At 49.6% G+C, this 22,741-nt stretch overlaps 1 protein-coding gene across 6 annotated transcripts in view; it reads right to left on the bottom strand.

The window, feature by feature from the left end:
- The window catches only part of ADCYAP1R1 (ADCYAP receptor type I), a 142,383-nt gene that overhangs the window by 7,979 nt on the left and 111,663 nt on the right, over nucleotides 1-22,741 (bottom strand). For 4 of the 6 annotated variants that reach the window (XM_060280936.1, XM_060280938.1, XM_060280939.1 and 1 more), the window contains 3 exons: nucleotides 16,486-16,569; nucleotides 9,077-9,206; nucleotides 1,031-1,072 (listed from right to left, as the gene is read on the bottom strand). In XM_060280936.1, the coding sequence (XP_060136919.1) occupies nucleotides 1,031-1,072; nucleotides 9,077-9,206; nucleotides 16,486-16,569 (256 nt within the window). The remainder of the gene's footprint in view (nucleotides 1-1,030; nucleotides 1,073-9,076; nucleotides 9,207-16,485; nucleotides 16,570-22,741) is intronic. The other 2 variants (XM_060280940.1, XM_060280941.1) reach the window with 1 other exon arrangement.

Raw genomic sequence — 22,741 nt, 5'->3', positions numbered from 1 at the left:
CTTATGCTCACAGTGGGCAAACCATATTTTCTTAAAATTACTTTTCATCATCATTGATTTATTACTTGCCTTCTAAACCACCATCTCAAGGCGATTTACACGTAACATAATTTAACACAGTTAAAAACACAAAATCAGCACATTTGTGAATAGCAGGTGTTAAACTCTAACAAGTAGACATTCGTGGTAAGGCCTCATTTAGACTCTTGGAACATGCATGTCTTCAATCGCTTCTGGAAAGTGCAGGTGTCTTATCTTGAAAAGATTACATTATTCTGCAGAACTGGGGCAGCCACATGAAAGGCCCTGCTCGGAGTTGCTGCAGAATGAGCTTCTGAGATCTTTAGACCAGGCATAGGCCCTCCAGATGTTTTGAGACTACAATTCCCATCATCCCTGACCACTGGTCCTGTTAGCTAGGGATGATGGGAGTTGTCGCCCCAAAACATCTGGAGGGCCGAGTTTGCCTATGCCTGCTTTAGACCTTGCAAGAAAAGCTCTCCTGCAGGCCATAGTGATCTACTGAACGGATAAGGGATAAGACATTCTCCCAGGTGCTTACAAGGAGCTCCAAAGCAGGGTGCAACTGTGCTCTCTCCACTTTGATTCCAAGAGACCTACAACCTACAACAAAAGCATCAGGAGGTGCTAAACAATGGTCAGGACCCAAAGAGTCCCATGCAACTTGCTACACACACTGTGGGCTTTGGGCGATCTCTTTTATCGTTATTGTTTCGTACATTGCAATGGACAGTGCCTCTCCAGGGGGTCACCCAAGGTTGGTGTGTGCAGAGAGAAGAGAGGTCACAGCCCACTGGGGGTAGATTAGGCAGTGAATGGTTGTAGAGACCCAGAATGGAAGGGGAAGATGCAAGCAGGAACCAGGCTTTGCATCTAGGGGAGGAAGGAGGGAAAGGTTTGTGGACAACTGTCATGGATGCTTTGCCAGGGGGTAGGGTGGGAGTTGACCTAGATGACGGTCAGGATCCTTTCCAACTCTACAATTCTATGATTCTATGAAAAGTCTTACCTCCCCATTCAAGAAGCAGTAGAGTACAGCAACCACGAAGCCCTGTGGGGAAGGGGAGAGGAACAGGCAGGTGTTCAGATTGTGGGATGCAAGTAGCAGTCAAGTACAACATTCCTTGTCTTCCTAGAGTGGACATGCAATGGGATATTTGGACCATCCAGTTGAAAACTTCCTGGTTCCTTCTGGGCTGGGACATACTTCCTCTTGCATGTGACCAGAGGTGGGAATGACCTTACCTGTGCAGGTAACAAAAGCACAAGGCACGTAGCCCTCCTCCCTTATTCTCTATTTTCCTTTCGTCGTGTGAGCTGCAGTGCCTGCCAGTCTGCAGTCACTGGGATTAACCCCTCATATGGGGTACACCCACATGTATATATATCTCTAACTAAGTCTGCCTTCAGGGATCCAACTGTGAAATGATGGTGTGAGTAAACTACTCTGGGAATTGTAGCTCTGGGAGGGGAATAGAGGTCTCCCCTAACAACAGCTCCCAGAATCCTTTGGGGCAGCCACAAGTGATCAAAGTGGTATCATAGTGCTTTGAATGTGTGGTATGAACGTAGCCTAGACATAGCTGCCAAGTCTCCCGCTGAAAAATGCAGCATCAGCAGTGGCGCGGCACCGGAAGTTCCGGTGCCGGCGCTGCCCAATTTCCGGTGCCCAGGCATGGGCAGAGCGGCACCGGAAGTCGCTTCTATGCATGTCCAGACTTCCGGTGCCACTCTGCCCAATTTCCGGTGCCCAGGCATGGGCAGAGCAGCACCAGAAGTCGCTTCTACGCATGTCCAGACTTCCGGTGCCGCTCTGCCCGATTTTTGGTGCCCAGGCATGGGCAGAGCAGCACCAGAAGTCGCTTCTATGCATGTCCAGACTTCCGGTGCTGCTCTGCCCAATTTCTGGTGCCCAGGCATGGGCAGAGCGGCACCCAAAATGGAGCCTCCCTGGCAGGTAGGAAATCCAGGGGATTTCCGGGATTTTGTTCTATTCGGGATAACAGCGGGAAACGGATTAAAATCCCGGGGTTTCCCGTGAAAAACGGGAGACTTAGCAGCTATGAGCCTAGGTGGAAGAGAACAGGGAGCTACAAGGCAAGCTGGAAGTGGAGATGGTTGTGGGCAGACTTATGGCTGCTCTGGTTTGCTTCTTGACGGAAGGAGTCAGCCACAGAAAAAGTAATTGTAGGGGGGAAATTGCACACACAGCATAAACCCCCTGTTGCTGCCCATTTTCTTCTTTGCGGGCGAACAAGAGCCAACAAAAGCAAACCTATTGAAACTCATAAGCCCATAGTTAGCAGTATCCATTCATTTCAATGAGTCTACTTGTGAGGGACAGGGGATATCGCGAAGTCCCTCCCCTCCTGAGTTCAAGCCAATCACCGAGCACAGGGGAAAGCAGAGAGAGTTCCGATTCCAGTAGGGAAGCAGGAAGTCGGGTCCGAGGCTCAGGCAAGGTAGAGGAGCCAGGGTCCCAGGCGGGACAGGAAGGGGCGAATAAGGGAGGGAGACCCATCCCCCCAACGCCAGAACTACGCAGAAAGAGGAGGGGAAAGAGGATGGGTCTGCCAAAGCTTTTGTGTTGGAGAAAGACGCGCCAAAAGCCATTAGGAGGTTCTGAAACCGACTGATCACATCACTCCGTGTAAATAGCAATGACTTTAGCACTGTAAATACGCAGCACCAATAAAAGAATAAAATGCAGAGCTACGTAGCGTCGTTACTCTGAAGTAGTCCGCTCCGGCCACTGTGACAGCAACCTCCTAATCCTTTTTGGGCTACTTTGGAGTTGCCGGGATGAGCGTGTCAGAGGCGGAGAAATGGCGGCAGATCGCGGAGCAAGCCCAGCAAGAACTGCAGCAGCTGTCGCTGCAGGCGCAGGGGGAATTGAAGGCAGCTAAAGAAGAGACTAGGAAGGTCCAGGACGACCGGCTACAACTTGCGGAACAGGTGAGAGCGCTACAGGAAAGAGAGCAGGAATTAAGGGCGGTGGCGGTAGACCTCCAAAACAAGCTGGATGCAGAGAAAAACAAGGCGGGAGGGGCACCCCAAGTCCAAGTGCTGCCAGGAAGGAGAGCCGGGACCCTAGTAAGCAAGTTCAATGGAGACCCGAGGGAATATCAGGGCTTTGAGACTGAGATTGTGTATGCTCTTGAGCTGCACCACGCTGAGTTCCCTGATGATGAGCACAGGGTAGCGTTTATTGTGGAGCACCTTACCGGGGCAGCCAGGGAGTGGCTAAGACCGTTAATCGCAACAAAGAATCCTTGCATGAAGAATGTCAAACTATTTCTAGAAGGTTTGAAAACGATGTATTCGTCCGATAGTCATATGGACCAGACTAAGGAGGAACTTCATAATTTACGCCAAGGAAATATGACAGTTCGCGCGTATTGGGCGAAATTCACCATGCTGGTGCACAGATTGGGGTGGGAACTCGAGTCACCCCCAATGCAAGCGGCGTTCTACTTGGGGTTGCATGAGGAGGTGAAGGATGAGCTCTCAAGAGGTCCAAAGCCCAGTAATATGGATCAGCTGAGCAAAGCGGCTCTGGCGGTGGGGGTGAGACAGGAATCCCGGTGGAGCGACAAGCAAGCAACGCGCGCAAAGCGGGCTTGGTTCCCACGGTCGCAGGAGAAGCCACTCCCCCAACAACCCTTTCAAGCCACGCCTGGGGCCAGTCAGGACCAGGAACCCATGCAGATTGATAGCGCGCGCGCGCGGGCTTTTCAAACCCCAGCGGCGCCAAGATGCAAGGAGGGAAGGGGCGGGAATTGCTTTCTCTGCAACTCCCCCCAGCATCTCGTCAGAGACTGCCCACATCGCAGGGAGTGGCAAGGAAAGGCGGGAACGGTTGTGCCCTCCCCCACTGACGCAGCACCACAGCAGGGAAACGGGAAAGCCTGGCTGCAGGAGACAAGGGGCAGCAGCCAGGCACAGTCAGCAGACGACAGCCCCAGCCCGCCCACCCGCACAGAGAGGAGCAGAGCCAGCCCACCCCTCCCAGAGCAGGAGTGGTTCTAGAAGTGACGCTCACGCTCCCAAATGGCTATCCCCTGACAGTCCTCGCCTTAATTGACAGTGGGGCGTCAGCGAACTTCTTCTCGAGAAACTTTGCAGAAGAGCACCAGATCCAGCTTCTGCAGCTGGATTTTCCTCTGCACGTGGCAACCATTGACGGCAGAGAACTGCTGGGAGGGGCCATCACTCATCAACCCCCCCCCCATGAGAATGACGGTGGGGAGGCACTCAGAGACACTGGCATTCAACGTCACCACCATCTCAGACCCCCCCATCGTCTTGGGCATGAGCTGGCTGGCGCGCCACGACCCCTCCATCAGTTGGCACCAAAGATGCATCACTTTTGGATCGGACTTTTGCCTGGAACATTGCATGCAGCACCAACCAGGGGAGGGGCCTCCGATAGCCACGGTGGCCACCATGCACGTCAAAGGGGGTGAGGCGATACCCAAGCCGTACTGGGACCTGCAGGAGGTCTTCAGCGAAGCGGAGTCCGACCACCTACCCCCACACAGGCCTTTTGACTGCCAGATCAACCTGGTGCCAGGGGCAACTATACCCCCAGCCAAGCTGTACGCCATGTCAGACCAGGAACTGGAGGATCTGCGCGCTTTCATCGACAAGAACCTCAAGCGGGGGTTCATCAGAGAAAGCAAGGCAGCAGGGGGCAGCCCGGTCTTCTGGGTGGACAAGAAAGACACGCAACAGCGCCGTCTTGTGGTGGATTTTAGACGACTGAATTCAGTGACAGAGCCAGTGGCTTTCCCCATGCCCAGAGTGGATGATCTCCTGACAGCGGCACGCAGGGGCAAGATTTTCACCAAGCTAGACCTGAGGGGGGCGTACAACTTGATCAGGATCCGGGAAGGCGATGAATGGAAAACCACGATGTTCACGCCTCTGGGCTCCTTTGAATATCTCGTGATGCCCTTCGGGTTGCAAGGGGGCTCAGCATGCTTCCAGGCCTTCATGCACCACGTCCTGGGGTCCCTCCTTTTCAGGAAATGCTTGGTCTTCCTGGATGACATCCTTATCTACTCCGATGACCCAGTGCAGCATGTGAAAGATGTCAGGGAGGTGTTGCAGCGCCTGAAGGAGAACCACCTGTATGTGAAGCTGGAGAAGTGCAAGTTTCACACCAAGGAGGTGGACTTCCTGGGCTACAAGCTGTCAGACAAGGGGCTGGCGATGGACAAGGACAAGGTGCAGGCCATCCTGGACTGGCACAGCCCCAGGACGCGCAAAGATGCCCAACGCCTACTAGGCTTCGCCAACTTCTACAGGAAGTTCATCAAGAACTTCTCTCGCGTTACGGCTCCCATCACTGACTGCCTGAGAGGCAAGCAGAAGTTCAGGTGGACACCAGAGGCGCAAGCAGCGTTTGAAAGCCTCAAGAGGGTGTTCGCCTCAGACCAGAACCTGTTCCACGTGGTTCAGGACGCGCCCCTACGCGTGGAGACAGATGCTTCTGATAAAGCTGTGGGCGCCATTTTGTTGCAACTGGACGCCAACAGAGAGTGGAGACCCTGTGCCTTCTTCTCCAGGAAGTTGACACAGCCAGAGCGAAACTACACGGTGTTTGATCGGGAACTTCTTGCGATCCACGCTGCGTTCCAGCACTGGAGACACTTCCTGGTGGGCGCCAAGCACCCCATCCAGGTGTGCACAGACCACAAGAACCTGGAGTTCTGGAGAACTGCCAGGGTGCTCAACCAGCAGCAGATACGGTGGGCAGAGTTCTTCTCGAACTTCAACTTCTCCATACACTACATCCCGGGAGAGCAGAATGTCAGGGCGGATGCCCTCTCCCGCAAGCCAGAGTACATGGAGGAGGAGGCGCCACCGGCACCCAGGCACATCTTCCCCCCGTCAGCTTGGTCCTGCGGAGCAGCAGTGGTAAGCGAGGCAGAACTCACAGCACTGACGGCAGCGGATGAATTTGCCAACCGCATCTTCAGAGAACTGAGAAGGGGGGGGGAGCAGGCAAAAGACTTTGCAGAACGCAGGGGGCTGCTTTTCTACAAGGGTGCACTGTACCTGCCCACCACCCAGCTCAGACGTACGGTCCTCAAGCAGATGCACGACAACCCAACGGCGGGTCATTTTGGGAGGGATAAAACCACTCACCTAGTCATGAGACACTTCTGGTGGCCAGGGGTGCGGGAGGATGTGAGGGATTATGTAAGGGGCTGTGACACCTGCCAGCGGGCAAAGGTGGTCAGAGCGCCACCAGCAGGTTTGCTGGAGCCCTTAGCCACACCGCACAGGCCGTGGGAAGTAGTGTCCATGGACTTCATCACAGACCTGCCCTCATCCAGGGGCAAGACCGCAGTGTTGGTGGTGGTGGACCTCATGTCCAAAATGTGCCACTTTATACCGTGTGCCAGGGCGGTCTCTGCAGAAGAGACAGCCAAACTGTTTGTGGATCACGTATTCAGACTGCATGGATTACCTTTAAGGGTTATTTCGGATCGTGGCCGCCAATTTGTTTCCAGGTTCTGGCGGCGGCTCTTGAACCTCCTGCAGGTGAAGGTCAGCTTGTCGACGGCTAGACACCCGCAGACCAATGGACAGGCGGAGAGGGTCAACGCCATTCTGCAGCAGTACCTGAGATGCTACGTCAGCCAGCGGCAAACGGACTGGGTGGATCGCCTGCCACTGGCAGAATTTGCCTACAACAATGCGGTGCACGTCTCCACAGGGGTGTCGCCCTTTAAGGCCAATTACGGGCGTGACCTCAGATCTTTCCCAGAGAGGGAGGGGGAGGAGGAGGAGGAGGAGGGCCCACAGGCTGAGGATTGGGCAGAGGAACTGGAGACGGTGCACCAGCAGCTCAGAGAACACTTGGAGAGAGCCAAGGAAGCGTACAAGAAGGGGGCAGATCGCCACAGGCGACCGGGGGAGGTCATTAGGGTGGGGGACAAAGTGTGGTTGTCCTCGGAGGGCCTTCCCATCAGAGGGCGATGCAAAAAGCTGGCGCCCAGAAGGTTGGGCCCCTTCACGGTCACGCAACAGGTCAACCCGGTGGCATACAGGCTGGCACTGCCAGAGGACATGAGGGTGCACCCTGTGTTTCATAGATCGCTGCTGTCGCCGTACAGGGAAAGCAGCAGGCTCCGAGACAGCGAACAAACCCCTGAGGGAGGGGGGGAGAGGGAAGGCAGGGAGCAACTCAATGAGGCCACGGCCATCCTGGATTCAAGGTGGGGGGTGGGGGGACTGGAGTACCTCATGGCATGGGAGGATGCTCCACCGTCCCAGAATGAATGGGTCCCAGCCACTCAGATACAGGAGGAATTCCTGGTAGAAGAATTTCACGCCCTCTTTCCCCATAGACCCAAGCCCTGGCACATGGAAAGGGAGGGGGAGGAAGCACGGGAGAGCAGTTCACCATGGCGCTGGGAAGCGGAGTTTGAGGAACCAGAGGATGAGGTATGGGTGTCACCGAGATCCACCCAGTCAGAGGAAGGAGCAGATTGGCAGAACATTTTTACCCCCACCAGCTCTGACGCCACGGACTTTTTGGGATTCCCATCCTCCCAGGCGGAAGGGGGGGGCTTGCAGGACTGGGGGGAGGTGTTCACACCAACGGGCTCGGAAAGCACTGAGTTCTTAGGCTTCCAGTCGTCACCGACACCGGGGGGGGGACCTGGGGAGGGGTGAAGGAGAGCTTGGGAGGGGGGTGGATGTGAGGGACAGGGGATATCGCGAAGTCCCTCCCCTCCTGAGTTCAAGCCAATCACCGAGCACAGGGGAAAGCAGAGAGAGTTCCGATTCCAGTAGGGAAGCAGGAAGTCGGGTCCGAGGCTCAGGCAAGGTAGAGGAGCCAGGGTCCCAGGCGGGACAGGAAGGGGCGAATAAGGGAGGGAGACCCATCCCCCCAACGCCAGAACTACGCAGAAAGAGGAGGGGAAAGAGGATGGGTCTGCCAAAGCTTTTGTGTTGGAGAAAGACGCGCCAAAAGCCATTAGGAGGTTCTGAAACCGACTGATCACATCACTCCGTGTAAATAGCAATGACTTTAGCACTGTAAATACGCAGCACCAATAAAAGAATAAAATGCAGAGCTGCGTAGCGTCGTTACTCTGAAGTAGTCCGCTCCGGCCACTGTGACACTACTCTTACAAACCCACCAACATTTCTCTAATGAAAATAGGGACGTCCTTTTCCATCATAATAATAATTTTATTATTTATACCCCACCCATTTGAATGGAAAATAAAAAAATTCCTTCAGTAGCACCTTAAAGACCAACTAAGTTTTTATTTTGGTATGAGCTTTCGTGTGCATGCACACTTCTTCAGATACCTATTTTGGTATGAGCTTTCGTGTGCATGCACACTTCTTCAGAGTACCTGTAACCATTTGAATGGGTTACTCCAGCCACACTGGGTGACTTCCAACTTCCAACGATTATATACAAACATAATAAAAAATTAAACATTTTTTTTTAAAAAAAATACTTCCCTATACAGAGCTGCCTTCAGATGTCTTCTAAAGGTGGTATAGTTACTGATCTCCAACCTGCCAAAAGACACTAGGAATTGAATCTGGGACCTTCTGCATGCAAAGCAGACACACTGTGGTCTAAACTACTGAGCCTCTTGGGCTTGCCGACTGTAAGGTTGACAGTTCGAATCCACACTATGGGGTTAGGTCTTGTCGCTTTGTCCCACCTCGTGCCAACCTAGGAGTTCTGAAGCATATCAGTGCAAGTAGATAAATAGATGCCGCTGTGTCGGTTAGGTAAATTGTGTTTCCGTCTGCTCTTGCTTCTATCACGGTGGTCTGTGCGCCAGAAGCGGTTTAGTCATGCTGGCCACATGAACCGGAAAAGCTGTGGACAAACACTGGCTCCCTCGGCCTGAAAGCAGAGATGAGCACTGCACCCCATAGTCAAATGTGACTGGGCTTAACGGCCCAGGGGTCCTTTACATTTACCACAGCCCTAGCACTGAGTCCTTCCCCTCTCCTTATCTGGGGTGGATGAACAGACAGACAGACACAGGCTCATTTTATCCATACTCGCCTGGAAAGATCCCAGTCCCAGTTCGAAGACCAGCCTCTCTCTCTTGCTGACATTCTCTGGATAGAAGGCAAATACTGTGTAATGAATCCCAAACAGTGGAATAAGTAGTAAGGTGGAGCGAGCCAGTCTCCTGTTGAGATAAAGAGAAAGTGCCCTTCGTGAAACGATGTGGGCGCTCCATTTGTTTGCTCTTGTTCCCGTGTGGCAAGGAAGCGAAAAGCCCAATGGGGACTGAGAGACCTAATCTTTAGCACCGACATTTGATCCCACTGCTCTTTACTAGACAGGCACAAAGAAACACAGAAAACACGGGTCACCAATCTTTTTGGGCCCATTGGAACATCTGGAACTTTGAGCGACTTCCGTGGGTGCCACCTGCTCTGGTTCACCCGCCTCTTCTGAATCAGCCTCCACACCCCACAAGAGACAGAAAGACAGAAGGCTAAGACACACAAACTTCACTTTTCCAACCTGTGCCTTGGACAGAGCCATAGAGCTGAAAGAGGAAGTGGGTAAGGGTCCATTTTCCAACTTCCTGTTTCATCTCAATGTAGGGGGGAAAGGGTAACCTCATGACCAAGAGGGCAGTAGTAGAAAAGCTCAGAAACTTTGGGGAAGATCTCAGCAGTGCAACCGCGTCCACTGGCGACCCCCGCTATAAAACATATGAAACTAGTTTCTGCGGAATCCGTTTAGCGCAGCCCTCACCAAATGCTTTCCAGATGTTCTGGACTACAACTTCCATCAGCCCCAGCCAGCATGGCTTCAACATAGGGAAGGCTCTCTGAAGGTTATAGGACTACAACTCCAATCATCCTTGACCTTTGATCATACTGGATGGGGCTGGTGGAAGTCAGAGTCCAAAACACTAGGGTAGGGAAGACTGTTCTATGCCAATATTGTTACATCTGAATAGCAGTGTCTCTCCAGGGTCTTCCTCAGCCCTTTAGATCAGGCTTCCTCAAACTCGCCCCTCCAGATGTTTTGAGACAAACCCCATCATCCCTAACCACTCGTTCTGCTAGCTAGGGATCATGGGAGTTGTAGGCCAAAAACATCTGGAGGGACGAGTTTGAGGAAGCCTGCTTTAGATCCTTTTAACAGGAGATGCCTGGGACAGGACTTGCAACATTCTGCACCTGGAGCTTAGGATCTATGGTTATGGATTCTCCTCAAGGACTGTGTACTTCTGTACGCAACTGCTAATGATTCTGTCCTGAAATTCTGCCCATGTTGTTCTTGAGACAGAGTTGCAATAAGTGCATGAAATGCTTTTGAAAATCCAGCTGTTCTCCTGGGGGAATATTCATTGTCATCGACGTCCTCATTGGTATCCTATTTTCTTGGTAGTGTGGAGAAAGCGAAATGATTCAGCACAAGGAAACAAGCCGCGAAACAATACAACCCAAATATAAGCAGTGCTCCTGTTATGTACTGAGCTGAATCATAGAACAATAGGATCCAGAATCAGCAGTCTGATTGGTCCGCAGGAGCCACCCAATCCAACTCCAGGTGGAAGTGAATCCGCAACCTGATTGGCCTGCAGGAGCCGCCAATCAGGCGGCTGGCAGAAGTGAATCCGCAACCTGATTGGCCTGCAGGAGCAGCCAATCAGGCTGCTGGCAGAAGTCAATCCATAAACTTATTGGCCCACAGGTGTAGCCCTGAAGTAGCCAATCACGCAAAGCCCATTTTGTAAATAATGTATATAAGCAGATGGTTTTGGGAAAAGGGCATTCTTCTTCTCTTCTTCTGCTTGATGACTACGAGCTGAATAAAGAGCATGAAATTCACTCTCGACTCCGAGTATATTTCAGCTCCTAACTGCACTTCAGAGCAGATTTCTCATGAACCAGGAATGCAGACGGATCAAGTAAACCATCCATGGTGCCTTGGTGCAATTTACCGGGAGATCTCTCTTGTGCAATCTCCTCAAGTGACAGCAGAGCAGGGATGGGGGAATCTCCCCGTTCTGTGCATGTACAGTCGGCAGAAGCAGCTTCTGCACGTGCGTGAATCATGGCAAACCCGGTATTCACTTCCGGGTTTGCCGCAGTCGCGAGTCAGATTGTTCGCGAGTAGGGGCGGGGGTAAGTCGAGGTACTGCTGTATAAGGAAAGGAAGGGCAGTAATGTTCTAAATAATGAAATAAACTCCTATGTTCAACTAGGAAAATATCCAAGCTTTCTGCTGAAACTGGAGTACAGAGGTGCCTCGCAAGACGAATTTAATTCATTCCGTAAGTCAATTCGTTTTGCGAAAAATTCGTCTTGCGAATCACGGTTTCCCATAGGAATGCATTGAAATTTCTTTTTTTCCCCCATGGGAACGCATTAATTAAATTCACCATGAGATAGCAAGACTCATTCGTCTTGCGAAAAATTCGTCTTGCAGGGCATTCGTCTTGTGAAAAATTCGTCTTGCAGGGCATTCGTCTTGTGAAAAATTCGTCTTGCAGGGCATTCGTCTTGCGAGGTACCACTGTATAGGCCTTTTTGTCACACCATTCTTTTCTCTCCCCGGCCTCCGTTCATTTCCATCCCCTCCTCCAGCTCAAAATTAAGGCTGCCATGCATGCAAAATACTGCAAAAGAAATCTGAATGTGTTTGATTGCACTACAGTTCTTCTTTTGTGTAACGGTTTAGCAAGACAAACATGTGCACCTGAAAGATAGTAAGAATCCCAAGCTTTTAATGTTTAATAGATTATTGTATTTTAATATTCTGTTGGAAGCTACCCAGAGTGGCTGGGGTATAATAGAACCATAGAATTATAGAGTTGGAAGGGCCCACCCAAGGGTCATCTACTGTAGTTCAACCCCCTCCAATGCAGGAATGACAACTAAAAAAACAACAACCGACAGATGGCCACCCGACCTCAAATGATTTCATTTTACTTTTGGCAGTGTTTGATCAGCACACACAACCTCATATGTGTGTTGGCAAAACAACCACACCAAAAAATGTGTGATGCAATCATGTGCTATGATCACTTCAATACAGTAGTATACCTTGGAAGTCGAACGGAATCTGTTCCGGAAGTCAGTTCGACTTCCAAAACCTTCTGAAACCAAAGCATGGCTTCTGATTGGCTGCAGGAAGTTCCCTTTTACATATAAGCTAAACAAGCCATAGATAACGACCCTACTCTCTTGGCCCCCCCCCCAAAAAAAAATTAAAGGAAAAAGACACCTGGATGTACAGTTCCAAAATATAAGATAAAAAACAAATAAAATAAAACCTACATACAGCAGCAGTGTTTGTGTGTTGTGTAGGCTCCTATGATGTAAGTCATGGGCCCCACCTGCTAGCCTGCTCCCTAAAATATCACTGGTTTGCTCCTTTCTATATATAGGGTGTCTACATTCTGCATGGATTGGTTGCAAGGCAACATGGGCAAATGGCTTGAGATACTCATTAGGTCCATAAATTACTATATAGCATACAGTATATTCAACACAAAAAGTGACAATTTGTTGTTGACAAAGGACAGCTGGACATATAAAGGGGGCCATTATCTTCAGTAGCTCTGGAAGCTCCTGCAGCCAACTGAAAATCATGGAAGTTGCGTCAGGATGTTTGGGTTCCGAAGAACAGTCACAATCCGGAAAACTCACTTCCGGGATTGTGGCGTTCGCGAGCCAAAACGTCCGAGGAGCAATGCGTTTGGGATCCAATGTACGACTGTATACAGGGCCGTCCCTAGGCCCGACGTGGGTGGCACAAGGTGCCAGGGCGCCTGGCCATCAGGGGCGTGGAAGGGGTGCCGAATGCTCGTGTCTGCCTCCGTGTGCCTCTGCCGTTGAGCGGCTTCAGGCAGCTCTCCGGAGGTGCGCGGGGAGTGCGAGCCTGGGGCCGCCTCTGCCGCGCCTCTGTCTCAGCTGTTGAGCGGCTTCAGGCCGCTCTCCAGAGGTGCGTGGGGAGCGCTGGCCTGGGGCCACCTGAATAGCTGAGAGGCGCAGCGCGGAGGCCCCAGGCTCGTGCTCCCCGTGCGCCTCCGAAGCTTCACGCAGGGAGAAGGACCCTGGGACTGCCTCCTCCGTGCCTCTCAACTCCCCGCGCGCCCCTCCTGCCCGCCTCACTCACGGGGGGCGCCGGAGGGATCTTGGCGCCAGGGCGCCAGATATGGTTAAGACGGCCCTGACTGTATAGGTTTTTGTGTGTGCACTTTATTCCTGGATACATGGACACTGATGATGCGCTGAAGGAACTGAAATCTGTGATAAGCTGAGCAGGTGCTGCCCTCTGTGCCAAATTTGGAAATTCAAGCAAAGGTGAGTTCCAACTTTGCAACCATTCCTCGTCTGAACACAAGCATTTGTCTGAAACAAATACATGGGATTAACTTATGTCCATTAATTTCAATGGACTTTCTCTGAGTAGAACTTGGTTGGAGCCAAGCCATGGTGTTTAGTATTTTGTAAAAAAAAAACAAAAAAAAACCACGCTTCTATGAAAGTGTGTTCTCACAGCAGCCAAGCATATGCCTGTGGGGAAACCTGCAAGCAGGATTTGACCACAAGAACAACTATTTCCTGCTGCAGTTTCCAGCAGCTGTGGAGGCAGGTAATAGCTATCCTGGCTAGTGGCCATCAGTAGCCCTCTCCTCTTCCATGAATTGGTCTAATCCTCTTTTAAAGGATTGTTGGCCATCACTGCCTCCAGTGGGAGGGAGTTCCATGGTTTAACTATGTGCTGCGTGAAGAAGTGCTTTCTTTTTATTCATCCTGAATCTTCCAACATTCAACTTCATTGGATGTCCGCGAGTTCTATTGTTAAGCGAGGGGGAGAAAACGTTTTCTCTGTCCACTTTCTCCATGCTGTGCCATGGAGAAATGGCATTCCTTGAAAGAAGAAACAAGGGTGTAGAAACCAGAAGGGCAAAACCAGGAGCACACGTTGGTTCGACTTCAGGAAGAAGAGTAGATCATTTTGAAATCCAAAATCTGCAGAGAAATTTGTAGGGAAACAGCGGGAGAACTCCCTAGGCAACCATTCGCCCAAGCAAGCTTGTCATATGAGTTCTCCAGCCAAGCAGCGAGGGGGAATTTCTCAACTCTGCTTCTTGCCACATGGGAGCAGGATATAAGCAAGCCCATTCAGACAACCAAGCTACAATGACCAGCTTGTCGAGTGGTTATATGCAACAGAGGGTTAGTGGAGATAGCTGAATGCTCCCCGCCCCAAGCACCCCTCTCATCTCCAATACACCTTTGCCACCCACCCTTTCAATGAACGGCAAGAAGGACAGTAGCAATGGAGAGGATACTTTTTCCTTCTCTCTCCTTTGTCCTGATGAGGGCTGTGCTCTCTCTCTCTCTCTCTCTCTCTCTCTCTCTCTCTCTCTCTCTCTCATTTTCAGAGTACTTCTGAGTGTCTGTGATTCCCCGCCAACATTTCTTCAGGACCTTGCAGCCTCCCTGGGTGCCCACACATTTCTCGATCTGAGAAACGTCCCATTGAAGGAGCGGCCTTATGACGCCTTCCCCTGGGCTTTAAGCTGAAGGGTGGACACCCCGGAGGGCTGCAGAGAGCAGAAAGCTGGTGAGATGGTTTGTAGAATGGAAGAAAAGAAACTCACAAACGCCCCTCAGCTGCGGAGGAGCAGGCTATTGATGGCTACTACCCATGATGGCTGTGCTCTGCATGCACAGTTAGAGGCAGCAACGATGGCGGAGGAAGCCGCTGGGCACCTGGAGCAGCAAACATGACGTGCACCTGGGGGGGGCAGGGACATCTGCCCAGGGGCAGGGAGATCTGCCCTCAGAGGTGGGGCAATCCACCCATGGACGTGTGCTGATTCTCCCGGGGGTGCCATTGGTGGCACGTGATCCTCCTGGGGGTGCCATTGGCAACGCGCCGATCCTCCTGGGGTGCCGGCGCCGCCGACTGATTGTGCAAATACGCCCAGCATGTGAACGCCGCCTGCCAGGGCGTGCCGGTGGGCGGATTTTCATGACAACTATTCCACCAATCACGAAAATCCTCCCGCTGGGGGTGCGAGTGCCAACAACAGTGATCCATCTGGGGGGGGGTTGGTCACCCCCCTAGGCATGACACCCGGGGTGGACCGCACCTCCCGCACCCCTTGCGATGCCCAGGGCAACAATGCTTCTGATTAGCAATTGTGGGAAACCCCAGGAATGAGAGTGTTCCTGTGCTTGAATCCCACTTATGAGTGTCCCACAGACATCTGGTTGGCCATGTGAACAGGAGGCTAGACTAGATGGACCACTGTTCTGATTTTATGGAGTGAGGTGTCTGTGGGCAGTGTATGGGTGTTCCCCCCCTCTTTGTTAAACATTTACCTTGCACTCTGAAGCCTCATCACCTGGCTGCTCTTCCTGATAGGGAAACAAAGCCAGGAGAGAAATTATCTATTTTAGAGTAGGGTATATATTCGACAGGAATTTTAAGAAGAGCCTGCTGGATCGGGCCAATGGCCCATCCAGTCCAGCTTCCTGTTCTCACTGTTGCCAGCCAGATTTTGTGGGAAACCCACCAGCAGGATCCAAGCACGAGAGCAACTCTCCCCTCCTGTGGCTTCCAGCAACTGGTATTCAGAAGCATCAAAAAGGTAAAAGGTAAAGGTAAAGGACTCCTGCACGGTTCAGTCCAGTCAAAGGCGACTGTGGGGTTGTGGCGCTCATCTCGCTTTCAGGCCAAGGGAGCCGGCGTTTGCCCACAGACAGCTTTCCAGGTCACGTGGCCAGCAGGACTAAACACCTTCTGGTGCAAGGGGACACCGTGATGGAAACCAGAGTGCACGGAAACGTCATTTACCTTCCCGCCGGAGCGGTACCTATTTATCTACTTGCACTTTGACATGCTTTCAAACTGCTAGGTTGGCAGGAGCTGGGGCAGAGCAACAGGAGCTCACTCCGTTGCAGGGATTCGAACCATCAACCTTCTGATCAGCATTCCCAAGAGGCTCAGTGGTTTAGAACAAAGCGCCACCTTTTCTCAGAAGCATCATTGCCATCATGACTAGTAGCCATTGATAGCCTCCTCCTCCATGAATTTCTCTAATCCTTTTTCAAAGCCATTTCGATGGTTGGCCCTCACTGCCTTATGTGGGAGTGAGTTCCATAGGTTATGTGTGAACGAATACTTTCTTTTTGTCTGTCTGAATCTACAGCCTGCATATTTTGGGTGGTTGTTTTTGTTTTTGTTTTTGTTGTTGTTGTTTTGCTCCAACGGAACAGCACCATTCAGACATGGACGTTCCTCTCATTGGGATGCTATCAGCAAAAAGCACACAGAAAAAAAACAGACGAAGCCGGCATGCAGCGGACAAGAAACACAGATGCTAACCTCGGCGGCGGCTACAGCTATGACCACGTCTTAGCAAACATGCATCAAAAAGACACACATACAGAGATATTGCCACAGGATCGCGTACAACTTACAAGGTAATGGTGGACAGTTCTGACATCCTGCAAGCGTGTTGATTAGCCCTGCTGCTTTTACTGTAGCATTTCTGAACGCAGCTGCTGAATGTGACAAAGATCAGCAAACAAAGAAAGAAATAACAAAAAAGGAAAATAGATTTCTCTCTCTCTTTTCTTTTCAGCTTATCACAACAAGGCCGAGAGGCATGTCAAACCCCGGAACACATTCGGATAGGTTAAGATGTCAAAAAAAGGAAGAAGCGTCATGACAGGCACATGGAAATGGAAGGGGCTTTTCTTTTTCTTTTTGCAAGAATACTGGATTGATGCAGGAGGACGGACAGGAGAAGAGAGGCTTTTTTTTGCATTCAGCCACGGAACCAGCAGAAGCTTGCAAAGAAGCAGATGGAGCAGCGAATCGATAAATGATGGCGAGTTAACTGAACAAAACACATCTTAGATGCAGCTTGTGATTTTGATGGGTTCAGCTACAAAGCTAGCAAAATCGAATATATACTTTAAGGAGATCTGCTCAAATTGAATATATACTTTAAGGAGATCTGCTCAGCTGTTTAGATTTTCAGAATATTTACGTAGCAGAATCAAACAACAGAGGCGCAGAGGAACAATGAACGCAAATGTTTAAAATATTCGTGACGGAAAATCTGTTTGAGCTTTTGCCTAAGGGAGCGGTTTTAGATTTGGTTGGAGGTTCTCGTCAAGATTGAAAGGCCTGCTGTTGATTATGTGGAACTAAGATAATACGTTAGATGAAAGAGATCATTTGGAAGTCCGAGGCAGGTTCCACAGAAGAGGCATGAACGCATCAGCTGCTAACGATTTGATTGCTATTTTTTTCCTCTCGTTCTCAGTGCTGAAGAGCCAAACTCATCAACAGATATAATAACTCTGGCAATGTTAATGATTCGGGCCAGACATACTGAGACCAGGGAGCTGCCTTCATTGCACTCTTTGAGACACCTGCTTAAAGCATTTGTGTTTAGGCAACTCAGTCCTTAAGACCATAAGAGGAGCCTGCTGGATCAGGCTAACAGCCAACTAGAACAGCATCCTCTTTTCACAGCAGCCGGCTGGCTTCGAATTGCAAGTTCACTCTCCCCTCCCTTGGTTTCCAGCAACTGGCATTCAGAAGCATTTCTGCCTCCAGCTGCGGATCCAGGGCATAGCTATCATGGATAGGTGCCATCAATAGTCGTGTCCTCCATGAATTTGTCTAACCCTCTTTTAAAGCCGTCTAAATTGGTCGCCATCTCTGCCTCCTGTGGCAGAGAGTTCCACAGTTTGACCGTGTGCTTCATGAATAAGTCCTTTCTTTAATTTGTCCCGAATCTTCCAGCGTTTCAGCTTCATTGGCTTTCCATGAGTGTTAGGGTAGAGGGCAAATCCCCTCACCCTATATAATTTTTCCATACCATGTTCTTGAAACTTTGAAATCTTTCAGACTGTTAGATCTTCAAAGGTTTCCCTCCCCTTTTGTCCAGTGTCCCAGGACTGCCGACGATGTTGTGCAACCCTGGTATATACAGTCATACCTCGGTTTAAGTACGCTTTGGTTTGAGTATTTTCAGTTTAAGTACTCCGCGGACCCGTCTGGAACAGATTAATCCACTTTCCATTACTTTCAATGGGAAAGTTCACTTCAGGTTAAGTACGCTTCAGGTTAAGTACGGACTTCCGGAACCAATTACACTCATACTTCGGGTTAAGTACGCTTCAGGTTGAGTACTCCGCGGACCCGTCTGGAACGGATTAATCCATTTTCTATTACTTTCAATGGGAAAGTCTGCTTCAGGTTAAGTACGCTTCAGGTTAAGTACAGACTTCCAGAACCAATTATGTACTTAAACCGAGGTACCACTCTGTGTGTGTGTGTGTGTGTGTGTGTGTGTGTGTGTGTGTGTGTGTGTATTCAGTGAGTCATAATGTTAAATACATACAGTACGTGTGGTTTATGCATTATTTGTTGCAAACGGTTTCTTCACTGGGCTGGCTAACTAGGGCAACTATGAACGGGAGGTCCACTGTCCAGATTAGACAGAACCCGCCCAAGGTGGGTGTGGTGGATGCGATCCTCCCTGGGTGTCAACTCCGAGGGGGGGGTGACATTCGGCGCACCACCAGCCCATGACTGCCACCTACCCCGATGCGTTGGGGGCAGGGGGGGAGCTCCGCCGCTTTGTCGTCTGTCTTCCCCCCTTCCCCCTTCATTTTGACTGCCCCGCGCTCCCTGGCAGCTGGTATCATTCTTGGTATTTCATTACATTTCTGCAAGATACTCCCATTACACCTGTGGGGGTCTGCGATATGCAACCATCGGAGGGATGCTCTCAGTGGTCCATTTTGCCTGTTTCTGTATCCCACAATGGAAACCTAGAAATGGGTGCGGGTTAAGGAAATGTTGATAAGAACTTAAGTGTGAACTTAAATGGGTGTATATAACTTACACAGGATATGATTGGAAGAACGCTGTTTTTTTATTTTATTTTATTTTCTCTTCTTTTTCTTTTTCTTCCTATATAATCTCCCTATATAATTGTTTTTGTTTCAATCCCCTCCTTTTTCTTTCCTTCGTATTTTTATTTCCTTTACACTTGACATTCCTTTTTTCTTTTTTCTCTCTCAAATGTGGATTTCTTTATATGTAAAAGGGAGATGTACCAATTTCCTTTATGTGCTTTTGTAAATCTTTTGTGTTTCTGCAAATTTGTATGGCTTTTAACATTTGAAATAAATAAAAATTATTTAAAAAAAAAGAAAAAGAAATGGGTGCGGGTTCTAGTTCTGAACACCTGAGACGACAATTCTATGCCCACTCTCCTGGGAGCAAACGACACCGGCCTCAGTAGGACTTCCTCCTTTGAAGGCAGGTAAAGAATTGCACCACAGGGACTTTTGCTTTCACATCCCTCCTTTGTAATATTGGGGGGGGGGTGCAGGGAGGGGGAAAATGGGTTTTTAGCTGTCACTGTCAGCGGCAAAGTCGAGAGCAATTGCTGTCGCTGTTGCAATTTCTGTGGAAGCAACAGGTGAAGATTAGGAAGCAGATACTTTATCTTTCCTTTTTGCAAAAAAGCTACATTGGTTAAGTCAATGGGGAATTCACAGGTTGTTTTAATGGATAAAAAAGCCCTGGTGGATACAGTGGTACCTCTACAGTGGTGCCTCGCAAGACGAATGCCCTGCAAGACGAATTTTTCGCAAGATGAATGCGTCTTGCAATTTGATGGTGACTCGCAAGACGAATTCGTTTTGCGAAAAATTAGCCATGCGAATCGCGGTTTCCCTTGGGAATGCATTGAAATTTAATTAATGCGTTCCTATGGGCAAAAAAGAAATTTCAATGCATTCCTATGGGAAACCGCGATTCGCAAGACAATTTTTTTGCAAAACGAAATGACCCACGGAACAAATTAAATTCGTCTTGTGAGGCACCACTGTACTTACATGCCTCTCTTGTTAAGTATCCTTCGGGATACACATGCGGCAAACCCAGAAGTACATTTCCGGGTTTTGTGCATGCGCATGTGCAGTAGCGCTCTATCGTGCCGCGTGCATGCGCAGAAGCCCTCTATTGCACCATGCGCATGTGCAGAACAGGCACCTCCATTTGCGGAAACCTCGGGATCTGACTGGAACTCTGGAATGGACCCCATCCACAACCAGAGGTACCACTGTACAAGCAACACATTTCAACAGATTTTCCCCAAATGAATGTTGGCAAAGGAATCTGTTCCTAACTGTTCGTTCTCCTAGTTCTCAAAATCTCCCGGTCCTCTGCTTCTCTGAATCCAAGCATATAAATACGGAAGAACAACACTAAACCTGAAGCACAACCCAACGGTGACATGAGAAAAGCAGGCTTGGGAAGATCACAAGCAGGCTGTGATGGAAGAATTGGCTCTAACATCTGGAACTGGAGGTAGAGGAATCTGTGGAGGTAGAGGCTGTAGTATTAGCTATGGTTGCTAAAAAGCTATTAGGAGGGCCATCCTCTAGATCAGGGGTGGGAACATCTGGCTTTCCAGATGTTCCTGGATTCCAGCTCCCATCAACATGAGTGGTAGTGGTCAGGGATGAAGGAGATGGAGTCCAGCTGTGGGATGGAACACTGGGGCAGACAAGTCACAACAGTTCCTAGAGTGTCCACTAAGAGGAACTCACCTGGAGGGACACCTGACTAAGTTCAGTTCCTGTTCCTCCAGATATGCAGATGAGATGGATTCGCTGGCAGACAAAAGCCCCTAGCCAGCAGCCATTCTCTCTCTTAGCCATTTCTCCTTCCATGGGAACACATCTCCAGAGAATCTACAGCTAGGATGGTTCTCCCTCTCGGCCTGCTGCCAAGAGAGAGACCAGATGGAGCCTCACTTTACTAAGAAGACTCCAGATGTATATATTTGTAACTTTTCTACGTAAACCTGCTTTTCTGAGATTATGCTGTTAACTCAGGATGTCATGTGAGTAAACTCTATCTTATTTTAATACCATTGTGTTGTGTATTTCTTTTAAGAGGGAAAAAGGGGATTTGCCAGGAAGTATAATATTGAAGTATAATATTGTTGCAGAGGTTCTAACAAACCTAACGCTCACGTTTTGCTGCGCACAAAAGGGGAATGTCACTCTGCTGATATTGGAAGCTTGCTAACACAAGCTCGGATAGGATCTATCTAATAATATATCCTAATCCACATCCCTAACATTCCCACACCAGCAACATCTGGAGGGCTGTAGATTCCCCAGCTCTGCTCTACATAAGGGGTGACTGCCTTGCAAGGCCACAATCTGGCCCTCCTAAGCAATCCTATTTGGTTCCTTGTAGCTCTACCAAGTGTTTATGAAGGTATGGCAAACATTTGCCCGCAAACAGGGCTGGATTAAACCTCCTGAAGTTGGGACTTGGGGTTGGGAACCTCTGGCTTGTGGGTCAATCTTGGCTGAATGGGGCGCTGGTCTAATTTGGTCCATGGGGTCATTTCCCCACCATCACTGATTATGTTAGCTGATGGGCAGGAGGACAGGGCTTAATCCTGCACAGAACAGAATGGGCTCTCACAGCCAAGACAGCAGGATTTAATCCCCACCCATCAGCTGATGAGGGGAGGTCAAAGGCGAAACAGGGGAATATCCAGGAATCCTTGTCTGCCTGTGCCAACATCCAACAGTGCCAGTTTCTTATGTCTACCAACTTATCATCATCATTAGAACTTAGAAGACTATTCCATGGTCTGACAAAATAGGAATTCCATTTTGTACATACTGGACTTGGTGGTTAACTCAATAAGCTACATTTTAAAAATTTAATATGTCACGATGTTGATTTTGACATCATTTAATTTTGAGAAGTATTTTCTAGTAAACAACTTTACAATCGTTACTATGCAGCCTATTACGCTTACATGTTTTTTCAATTCCTCCTCTGCCCAGTCCCTGACAGGAAACCTTACAATCCCAAGTATAAAGGGGGGGACTTGCGAAGCTGTGGAGTGATTTTGGCAGGTTGGCAGCCTCACACGCCTGTCAAGTTTGGCCTTAAAGGCAAATCCTGATAAGCTTCTGGCCCATGCAGCCAAAAGGGTTCTTTATCCCTGCCCTAATCATTGTCACGTTTAAGAGGCATTACAGGACAAGAAGAAGTGCAGTATTCTTACAGGAAAATAATACAGAGGGATAGAAAATAGAAATAATTGTTGTTTATGTATCAATAAGTAGGTCACGACGCAACTGAAAAGTAACAATTCATAGAATCATAGACTTCTAAAGTTGGAAGGGGTCCCAACGGTCATTGTCTGTTATGTGCTAAGCTTGGATCCTAGAACAATAGGCAGGTAGGATCCTAAAATGCAACAACCTGATTGGCCTGCAGGAGCAGCCCAATCAGAACCCAGGAGGAAGTTAATCAGCCTATTAGCCAGGTCGGATACTAGGATGCAACAACTGATTGGCCTGCAGCAGCAGCCCAATCAGGCTCCAGGAAGGAAACATAATCAACCAATCAGATGATACTCATTGTGTAAATCATGTATATAAAGCCTGAGGTTTTTTGGGGGGGGTACAAACACTGTTCCTATGAGCTGAAATAAAAAGCATGAAATTACTACTCGACTCTGTTTTGATGTACAGCAGCAGACCAACAGCTCCATGGTTTAGCAATTTCGAAACGGAAGGGGCAAGGCAACCACATGCCCCGTGTGTTTTCTGCCCCTAACATAAAATGTAAAGCACTTTCTTTCATGGTTTTTTAAAAGGATTGTGT

The sequence above is a fragment of the Zootoca vivipara genome, chromosome 12 (assembly GCF_963506605.1).
Source record: "Zootoca vivipara chromosome 12, rZooViv1.1, whole genome shotgun sequence".
NCBI lineage: Eukaryota > Metazoa > Chordata > Lepidosauria > Squamata > Lacertidae > Zootoca > Zootoca vivipara.
This window is presented reverse-complemented; position numbering and strand designations above follow the sequence as displayed.